Source organism: Phodopus roborovskii, unplaced genomic scaffold (genome assembly GCF_943737965.1).
Source record: "Phodopus roborovskii unplaced genomic scaffold, PHOROB, whole genome shotgun sequence".
NCBI classification, from domain to species: Eukaryota; Metazoa; Chordata; class Mammalia; order Rodentia; family Cricetidae; genus Phodopus; species Phodopus roborovskii.
The window spans coordinates 3808809-3819605 of NW_026125059.1; the positions used below are offsets into that span (position 1 = coordinate 3808809).

Here is a 10797-nt window from a genome sequence, read left to right on the forward strand (position 1 = left end):
CTGTCTTGTTCCCTGGGTAAACTAAGGGAAATCTGCATGTGCATTGTGTCCAGATCTGGGTCGTACAGCCTGGCCCAAGCTTGGTCCTGAGGAATGTCATCAAACACAAAAATGGTGTCACCCTCCCCTGTTACTCTCCCATGCAAGCCACAAGCCCAGGCTAGTAACCACCACGGGTTGCTTTGGTCATGTGTTTTAGCTAGAGTTTCTTGTAGTAAGAGTTGTCTTTGGACTGCCAGCTCATACATAATGATACAGAGAATTCTTACTAATCATGTAAGCTTGGCCTTAGTGTAGGCTTGTCCTACTATCTCTTATAGCCTAAACTAACCCATGTTTTTATTAATCCACATTCTACCACATGGCGTTTTCCTCTCTCCCATGCCCTGTGTTTGACTTACTCCCTGTCTCCATGGCATCTTTTGAGTGCCTAGATTCATCTCCTCCTTCCTCTCTCTCTGCCAGGAAGTCTCACCCATGCTTCCTGCCTAGCAGCTGGCTGGTCCGCTCTTTATTAACCCTTCACAGCAATATGCCTTCACACAGTGTACACACAGCTCACAACATTTCCCCTTTTTGTCTAAATAAAAAGGAAGGGGTTTCAGTTCCTACTGCTGTGACAAAATGCCATGACCTGGAAACCAAGCTGGGGAGGAAAGGGTTCATTCAGCTCACACTTCTACATCACAATCCAGCATCAAAGGAAGTCAGGGCAAGGACTCCAGCAGGTCAGGGACCTGGAGGCCAGCAGGTGCCGGTGCAGAGGCCATGGAGGGTGCTGCTTACTGGCTTGCTACTCATGGACTGCTCAGCCTGCTTTCTTATAGAACCAGGACCATTAGCGTAGGATGGCCCCACTCACATGCAATGGGCTGGGCCCTTCCCCCATAAGCAGCTAATTAAGAAAATGCCTTATAGCTGGATCTTTTGGAGGCATTTTCTCAATTGAGACTCCATCTTCTCAGATGACTCTAGCTTGTCTCAATTTGACATTAAGACCAGCCGGCAGATCATGTGATGTATTATTTTTAATTTGATGTGCAGGGGCCATAGCTGGGTGGTTGGATTCCCCCGTCGTCAGCCCTGCCCTCCTTCCTCTGTACCGGCCTCCATCCCTTTTCTTCATAGTACTGGGAAACAAACTCAGGACCTCAAAACAAACAAATGACTACATCTGTAGGAGAAACCGTGGCCAGTCTACCCAAGCCGTAAGTGCCCAGTCCAGCCTGCAGGAGCATGCTCGGCAGGCACTTCCTCCCTGAGCCAAGTCTGCCTCTATCCCAGAGAGTGCTTGCAGAGAGACACCCAACTCAAAGACACCAACGAAGAAAGGACATGCAGCAACATCAGCCGCCTGAGCCAATGGGACCATGGGAGGGGGTCTAAAGGCGGGCCCAACTTCCTTAATAAAGGAGTCTGCAGCTTGCTCTGCCTCTCACTGAGTCCTTGGTGCTGCATCTCCTCACCCCCTCCCCGAAGCGGTGTCTGAGCAGGGTCACCTGCAACATATATTTCCTTTGCAGCTGGGAGTGGCCATTCAAGGCCCTTCTGGTTAAGCAGGTGTACATGGATGGGTGTCACTGGAAGGGCCCCAAGAAGCTCAAGTCACACCCAACATGTGGCTCCTTGTGCCTTTCAACGACCCCTTCACCCATCTAGAAAGTTCGCTGGCCTCTGGAGGTGAAAGAGTAAAGCTGTCTTCAGAGCATTACCAGAGCCATTTTCCTGGCTCAGGGAAGCCCCTGATAGAACTTACTTAAGCCACTGTGTCAGAACAAGCCAACGTTAAAAAATCACACTTTACATAGAAATCTGGACTACCAAGACAGTTCCTGAAACAGACTGGTTACCAGGCCACTACCTAACAAAAGTGAGCTCCTCTCTAACAGGCTACTTCCCTGGCTCTGGAGCCCTACAGAACTGTAGCTGGGCCACTAAACAAAATGGGTTGTAGGGCATGGGCTGAAAAACTTTTCAAAGTCAGGAATAACAGGGCTGCCTCCATCCCATCTACTCTATCCCCTGGGGCAGAGGGAGCCTGGGACATCCCGGCTTGCACAGCCACCCGCTCCAGTGCTACAGCCTGCACTGTGACATACCCTCCTTGCACCTCCAGAGCAGGTTCCTTCCCTGGAAGTCGCAGTACACTTGCGAAGAAAACAAGCTCAACACAGCAAAACAAACTGTGAAGACACATCCGAGCGTCACTCACAGAAAACCAGCGTGCCAGCCCAGAGCTGTCAGGACAGAGGATACAGTGGGGACTGAAGGAAGCCTCTCCGAGGGGCTTGGGATGCAGAAGACAGCAGATGCAGCTCCCACAGTGAGCAGCAGTTTGGAGGAATGACCCAGCAAGGACACAGAGGTCATACCAAAGCTATTGGAGCCAATGGCTGGGAGTCAGCTGTCCATACATCATGTGGCTTTGACACACGGAGGAGCAGAATCCAGAAAAGAACCTGGATCCTTCTCCATAACTTTGTCATCACTGATTGAAATGAGCCCTTGGCCCTAAGGGACACTGTTCCCAAACCCCTGACAGGGGTTCCCAAACCCAGGGAACTGGAGTGGACCACACACTGTCCACCCCAGGCTCCCGCCTTCCTCCAACTGGCTCACGGCCTCCCTAAACTTGCTAATGACAGATGGGACCATTCCAGGAGAAGATGGGATGCGAGGAAGCCTAATAACTATGCCTCCAAATGTCCTTACTGTGGACTAACAGAATTCTCTTATCCTTGCCCATTCTAGACACTGGATCATAACTATTACTGTTACATCTTTTCTTCAGTAGTGAGGGTGGAACCTGGGCCTTATGCAAACTTGACAAGCAAGTTACATGTCCAACGATGGAAAACTAGTTGAACTGAAATAAATTAACCCTGTGGAAATCATTTCTTTCCGTGCTTAGGACTTTAGGACTTCCCCCTAAAGATGACATGACCAGGCCACTGAGCTGTTTTTTTTTTTTTTTTCCACTCCCCTTTCAATCTTTAATTTTTGGACAACGTCTAAGTTACCCAGGCTGACTTGGAACTTGGTAGCCCAGCTACCAATTTACAGTTTAAAAGAAACTGAAGCTTAAAGAAGGAAGTAGGCTTTACCATTGTCACAGACCATTCATACAGCACAGCACGGTGTAGGGCTCCATCTACCCCCAGACAAAGGATTTCTTTATATTTTATTGTTCTCTTTTGCTAAAAAGACCCACAAAGGCCAAGTGTGTTACATGGTGAACATTAGAAAACTACTTGAATTGAAATAAATCAATCCTGTGGAAATAATTATTTGTGCTTAGGACTTCCCCCTTAAAGATGATAACCAGACCAAGAGAGGTGAGACTCCTCCAGCAGGGAACACAAAACCCACTGAAACATATCAGCATATCTGCCAATCAACCCTGGGAACCCTAAAGAGAAAGCACATAGGCCCTTCCTTCCGGGAGCTTCCAGGCCAGACCATTGCTATTTAGCGAGGCTCTGTGCAATCTTCCAGAATGTTCTAGATACGCAGTGTCCATAATGTAGACCACAGGGCCACATGGCCACCAAGCGCTTGAAAAGTGACTGATGCAAGTAGGGATTTGCCATCGTCGTTTAAACTTGCTATGTTTCGTTTGGAATTAAGATGCCACCTGTAGCTGGTGGCTACAGTGATGTTAGATCACAATATGTCCGTCAAACGGACAGCAATCAAATAGTGAAGTGTAGAGGAAGATGGGGCTGTGTGGCCAAGAAGAAATCGGACAGAGAGGGAGCAATATTCTGACATGTTGGCATCCAGTACACCAGTATTAACCAGCATGGCCAGTACCTGTAGCACAGCCTGTGGTCACTGGCTTCTGTGTGGGAAAAAAGGGCCAGGAATTTCAGAAGTGTCCAAACATATTCCACGTGGACGCCCACCACACTTCCATAATCAACAGAAAACACTGTTAGTTTTTAAACTCTGTTTTTGTAAAGCATGTAGTTGTTTTATTATTTTTAATAACCCTTAAGAAACTGACAAGGTAATTACTGCGTAGTTCCACTGCTAATTAAAACACATAGACACTCTGCAAGGGGCCAGAGGGAGAGTTCCAGAACTCAGGACTCCAGAGGAAGAGAACTCTCCAGGATTGCAAATAGAAAGGGAAAGTGACAAGATCCGGTCAGGCGGTGATATGCTACAGCCCTCGCTACCCCGACGGAGGACCCCACTGAGGGCTGGGGGTGAAGGAGCACACAGAACCCATCAGCAAGGCTGCAGAAGACTTGTCCCTCCGTGGGGTAAATCAGAGGGGAGAGAGAAAAAAGGAGTCAAGGGGTGAGGCTGTCTCGGGGTTGGGAAGGGGGGCTCAGCCCACGGTAGGAAGAGGACACAGAATAAGTGGGAGGGTCCAGGAGGCCAGGGCAGTGGGAGAAGAAGGTTCAAGACCCATCATCACACGTTAAAAGTGCTTCAACCAGCTGGGGCGTCTGCTGAGCTGCAGGAGGAGTGGGCCATGCAGGAGGGAGGGAACACTAGCCCAGAGTCTACCCGCCAAGTCTACACAGCACCGTGCAGCTCTGGAGAGGCCTCTAAAGTATTCTTTCATCCCTGCCCCACAGGCAAAGGTGGCCTGGCCCTGCAGAAAGGCAGCTGGCTGCAATCTCCTCCTAGCTCATTCCCACACAGCCCATCCCAAACCATATCAGGTGATGAAGGATAAGGGCCAGGGTCACAAAGCACAGATGAGCCTGTCACACAGAGACCCTGACCACCGACGACAAGACGCTGAGTTGAAGCCTGGGGCAGAGTCCTGCCTGGTTGCACAGTGGTCCCTCCAAAGGTCCGTCCATGGCCACGTCATGGAAACACTTCAAAAAGCACTACCAGCATCTGATGGCTGGTCTGTGGCCCTGGCATCTGGAGCCCGAGGAGATGAGCTGGGGAGGGAGGGAGGTGAGATGGAGAACAGCACAAAAAACCCAAAAAGCAGGCGGAGGAAAGACTGCAGAGAAGGCCAGAGAGGGCAAAGGCCAAGTCAGGATGGGGTAGGAGGTGGCCAGGCGCCTGACAACACGGGAACTCAAGAGAAGGAGCAGGTCCCCAGGGAGCCCGAGCCTTGGGAGGAGGGATGCTCGTGGGAACACTCCCTCTTGCTGCAGGCTTCACTCTGGAAGAAACCCTAACTCCACTGTGGGTGCTGAGTACACTGTACAGAGAGAAACCTATAAGGAGCAGACGGGGCTCCATGGCTGGGGCTGAGCCGGTGGCTCACGGGGAGGACCAGATTAGGAAAGATAATTTCAGCTCTGCGGTCCAGCCCGTGCCATAGGCAGAGATGCTAAGAAACCTGATACACAGGGAAGCCACGAAAATGTGCTCAGTGCAATCGAGGAGCCACAAGTTATCACAAGACCCCATATGTCACCCTTCGTGCTAAGGAAAATGCATTCATGGCCAGGGCTTAGGCAGTGGGTACTGTCACAGTCTGTGCAAGCAGCTCCTGTAAGGGGTGGAGTGAGTATAGCGACCAGGAGGGGCAACATCACTAGGGTAACAAGCGTGGCCCAGACATTGCACGAGCTGGTGCACGCCCTCATGCACTGTTGCTCATGATGGGTAAACCCTGGGCACGGCACAGTTCCTCACAGCTAAACTGGAAAACACATTCCTTAGGCTATTGCTGCGTGGCCGCTCACAGGGGAGGCTGCTGTACAGGGCTGTCTTCTCTATACTGGGACTGTCTGCTAAAGGCCCCTGAGACCAGGCTTGGTGACTGAAGTTCTTTTATAGGATGACGGGTGGGAGATCCCTACACCGAGGGCTTCCCCACACGGCCCAGCCTGGTGGCTGATGTCCACTCATGCGGACCTGTAAGGGGATGGACGAGGGAAGACCAGGGCCAGGGTACACTACAGGACGTCACTGATGAAGTGAGAGGTACCACAGCACCCTTTGGTCTACTTTTCCAAGAATGTGTTTTAAGTTTTGACGGAAATGCCTGGGGTAGGGTGGGGTAAACGCAACCCAGGACTGTTCTGTAAGGCAGAATTTGGATGGAGGAAGCCAGTTCTTCCGTGGATTGAACCTGGCCACTGAGCAGCTTAGTGGCTGGGGTCAGCACCAGGGGTCCCCGGTTACAGCAGCAAGTACACAGAGGGAAGAGCCCCTCCATGAAAGGTGTGGCAAGATGAACCCCTGTGGCAAGAACCGACTGGGACAGCAGAGCCTCCAGAAGCCCCAGACATGTGTGCCGTGGAGGGTCATAGAAGAGTGGATGGGAGCAGACCTATCGAGACACTTCAAGAGTCCTAAAAGGCAATCCCGGACAATCAGGCAGTATACCAAAGTGTAGCAAGTCTCCCACCAACAGGAGCATGCAAGCACCTCCACACCCCACACCCTTCCCGTTCCGGCCTTGTGGGTTTCTTCCAAATTGAAGATTCTGACTCTTTTCTGCCAGGATTCCTGCACTGAACACAACCCAGGGATGCTCAATTACCTGGCCCGCCCACCATTCGTGGAATTTATAGATATTTTAGACGTTTTCCTCGCTGTAACAGCTCACCTGGTTCCTCTTTGACCACTTGAACCAGACAACAACTCCTTCTGTGGCTTAATTTCATCAGGGGCAACAGAGCCCTCCTCCTGCTCCCTCCCTCTTGGACGGGCAGCAGCCACCTGGCAAACCCTCCACTCACAGACAGCCACAACGCTAAGTTCCCCCCCATAATTTCCATTTCAAGTTTGCCTCTTTTTACTGCCAGGGAGACAAAGGAGCTGGAAGGATTATCTGATGAGGGACCACTCATCTCCACAGTAGGAAGTGTTCCTATGTCAGAGGGGTGGGAGAGCCCTCCCTCCCTTATGGGTGCTTCCTCTCAGATGACTAAGGGAAGGTTTCATTGTTATTTTACGGGTCTGCTTGCTGCCATGGAAACTAACTTGCCATCCTAGATGTGACAGACTCAGGGACTACTAACATTGTCAAAGTCCTAACAAAGACATCTTCTTACAAGTCCTGGGTGGGTTTATGGGTTTGAAATTTCTGTATCAGGGCCAGGTATCCACAGCGCTACTTTTTAAAGGGGGAGCTTTTCTGGGCAGTTCATATAGGTCTTATGGAATCCCAACCCCACAAAGCCAGCCTTCCTTGGCCCCCTGGGATGATCTCAACACTAATGCCATCATTTAACAATCATTTAACACCATTAAGTCCCCATTCAAGGGTTCTCACATTTAGAGAGAAGTCTATAAAGGAAGGCAAGACGTTATCAAATAGCATCCACGAGGAACTCTGCTTCATAGAGACAGGGTGAACCCCTGCAGTTGACACCACACACACTTGCTTTTTTTTTTTTTTTTTTTTTTTTTGAAAGATCCATTTCAGAAGCTCTGACTTCTCCCTGAGAAGTGAAAATTGCCTTCTGGTGGAGAAAGGTTTTAATGATCACTTTGCTTCCTGCGTCTCCATGGTGACCGGGAGCACACAGCCCACCCCCTCCTGCTTCATTAGGCCTTTCCCCGGTCCCAGGAAAGTCATCAATCAAGCCGCCTAGATGCCTCTGTGACCTGTTTATCGCCTAAACAATTCGCATTGCCTTGGGTGTGGAGGAGTGGACAAGCCCCACAGAGTGGAAAGAAACCCAGCTCTGTCGGGTGTACGTCCTTCATCTCCCCACCGCAGCTCTGTCCAGGCCACCTGTCCAGGGAGGAGGGCGCGCCCAGGTGCGCCAGGCCTTGCTGGAGTCCTGGTGCCCAGTGACAGCCCTGGGCACTGAGGCCCCAGCAGCGCAGTGTTACCCTGAACCTTGGGGCGGAACACAGGAACACAGGAGGGCCTGGATGGAGGACAGAGCAGGCACCAACCCTGGGCGGAGGTGGTCCATAGACCCTTCCCCTGGTCAGTCAGCTGCACCCCAGACCCAGAGCAGCAAGCTCCTTTTGGGATGTGATGTCCAGGGGCTGGCGGCGAACAGGGCATACTGCAGAGCATCCAACTATACCCAGCAAAGCGGCTCCTCTCTGGACAAAGGGCTTCAAGGCGCCCCCCCCCGCCCCCAGTGATGAGGACAGGAACCAAGGGCCCTGGTGGCGCCTGAATTGGGCCATCCTCCCTCCCCCCGTGAAGGAGGGGGGCTCTGGCCCGTAGGGAAGTGGTCCCCATGCCACCTGCCTCCTGTCTCCCCCACCCCGCCGGGTCGCCCCCGCCTGGCCCGGTACCTGGGTTCTCCCCGGCGGCGTCCGTGGAGGTGGCTGAAGAGTCGCTGAGGAAGCTGGGGTCACTCTGCGAGCGGCCCCGCGACACAAGGCAGCTGCTGCCTTCCTCGGATGCGGCCATGGGCAAGGCAGCGCGGGGGCAAGTTGGAGGGAGACACGGAATCAGAGCATCCTAGGCAGCCAAGGTCACCGGCGAGGGGGCTGGAGAGGGTGTCTTTTTTTAAAGGAAAAGCAAAAGGGACCAGGAGAGGGAAGAAACGGAGGAGGACGCCTGGGCTGGCTTCAAGGTGCGGAGACAAAAGCCGGGCAGGCTGCTGCCAGGCGCATCCCGGCGTGCGCGGCCTCGCTTTGTTATTTATTCGTATTTATTCCCATTCTTCAGTTTATATTCCAGGGGGGGTAAAAAGTTGAACCAGGAAATAAAAACTTTTTCTTGTCAGTGTTTATAGCGCGCTTGGGGCTGGGGGAGAATTCAAGGAATGTCTGGGGGTGCTCCCTCCCCCCACCCACCCCCACCCCCCCGGAAAAAAAGGGAAAAAGGAGAATCTTTGCTCTTGCAATTGCTTTAATCTGAAAGCTGTTCTTGGAGCATCTGTTGGAAAACATTAGGATTCTCCCATCATGCCACGCGAGGAGCATGACGTCACGGAGCTGGGAGTGAAAATGAGTGGTAATGGGGAGGGGTCTTAAATACCTGGACTGCACAAAGCCAGGGGACGTAGGCTCTGGATCTTGGGTTATGATCCGCCCACCCCCATACCTGGTGCTCTAGGACAGAAAGCATTTGCGGGACCTCCTCCTCCCCACCCTCACCCCATCCCGCCCACAGGAGAGGAGGAGCCCTGAGGCGAGGGCGGTGCCTCTCTCGAACGCATTCTCCAGGCAGATCCAGGAACTCCTGGCTTCTGGTTCCCCGGCCCTTTTCTTGGGGATGGTCTTCCCACCCTCACCTATCCGCCATGGAAAGGCGGTATTATAGAGTGCGTGGTCACTACTCACCCCCTCAGCCCATGGAGAGGGCATAGGTGCCTTCCAGGGTGTAACCCTTAGACACCTTTAGGCAAACCACCCGGGACAAGAGGAACACCATGGAGGAGGTTCCCTCTCCCCTTGCCTAAAAGGTGCTAATGAGCTATTATCACTTTTTTTGTGTAAGTCACGCTTGGAGTTGAGCTGGCAACTCCCCTCCGCAGCAGGAAAAGCTAGGAAAGGAAAGTCCAGGAAGGGGTTAGAGTGGGGGCAGGAGCCAGGCTGTTACCTAGCTTCTCAGGGGACAGTCAGAGAAAGGAGAAATGCTTAGACTTCACCCCTGGGGCAGGTGACGGCTCAGGTCCTCCCAAAATAAAAAGTTTTATCTTAACACCCCCATCCCTGCTGACCCCTGGGCACAAAGGAGACAGGAACGCCACCTTGGCCTTTACAGGAGGTCATCCTCAGACCTCAGACCCTGTCCAGCCTGTGCACTGTGAGGGTGTGCCCTCCTGGGTGTTCAGTCCCCTGTCCAAGGAATTCCTAGCCTCAGTAACCCAAGGGGTTCGTGTAAAAGTCTCTAGCTATTCTCCTCTGTAAGCTCCCTGAACAAAATGACAGAAATAGCCAGGAAGCCCTCTATCCCTTCCACCCTGACCTAGCAATGGGTAAAGCGTCATGATGGCAGCCCAGACATCCACCATAGGATAAAGGTCACATGGTGGCTCCTACCCATAATCCCCACACTGCAGAGTGGAGAACTGCATGAGTTTGGAGCCACTGTAGCCTACACAGTGAAATGCTGTTTCTTCAACACAGTGGAATGCTAAGTGCCCCTATGTGCCAGGCCTTGAGAAGCACTCTTGTGAAAGCCAGCTGTGAAAATCTTGGAAGGGGTCTCCTCTGACCCCGTTGTGCAGAAACATCCATGGAAAGATAACAGAGCTTTAGGGTAGGGGCAGGGCAGAAGGGTACAGCCAAATGGGTGCACGGTGTGAGGATGGTCTAAAGTTGGCCTATGGGAATAGCTACTGTGAGAGGCAAAGTTATGTTTTAGGTTTTAATTACTGTGCCTAACAGATCCATGACACAAAAAATGCTTCTAACCTGCACGCCCCTTGCCCAAGGGCAGTTTCTGAAATGCTGGAGGCTGTTGCTCGTGGGAGATAACAAACCACAAGTTTTCACTTCCCCTGTGTAAGTTTGTTTGACCCATCCGCACTGAATGTGCTCGGGAGGTTTGTGGGCAGGAAATGCTCCAGGACATACGCTTGCCCCTGATTGGACCTTTGGGGAAATATGGTGGCCTTGTGTGTTTGCCTTTGAAGTTTCTGCAAAATGTGACTTGTCACCATATTTTGGGAACTCCAGAATGATCCTGGCCAGAGTCCATCATCCTGGCCAGTAGTTAACTAAAGCTTGCTTCAAATTTGTCTCAAAACTTGTGGAACTGTTTTCTTCTTGAGATTCTTGTGTTTAACACTTCCTGACTTTGCACATCCACTAAAAATCTACAGAACTCTATATGCTACATGGACAAGCTTTGTAGTCTGCTAGTTATTTTAGTATTTTTTTTTTTTTTAAAGATGCGCTACAGGTATCAGGCTGGGCTTGGATCTGATGTAAGTCTGGGTATCCCCT

At 51.7% G+C, this 10797-nt stretch overlaps 1 protein-coding gene across 1 annotated transcript in view; it reads right to left on the reverse strand.

Moving 5' to 3' along the window:
* The window catches only part of Phactr3 (phosphatase and actin regulator 3), a 181227-nt gene extending 172553 nt beyond the window's left edge, over positions 1–8674 (reverse strand). The window contains exon 1 of the mRNA XM_051185183.1: positions 8191–8674. Coding sequence (XP_051041140.1) covers positions 8191–8308 — 118 coding nt within the window. The 5' untranslated portion in view covers positions 8309–8674. The remainder of the gene's footprint in view (positions 1–8190) is intronic.
* Between the last annotated feature and the right edge of the window lie 2123 nt (positions 8675–10797).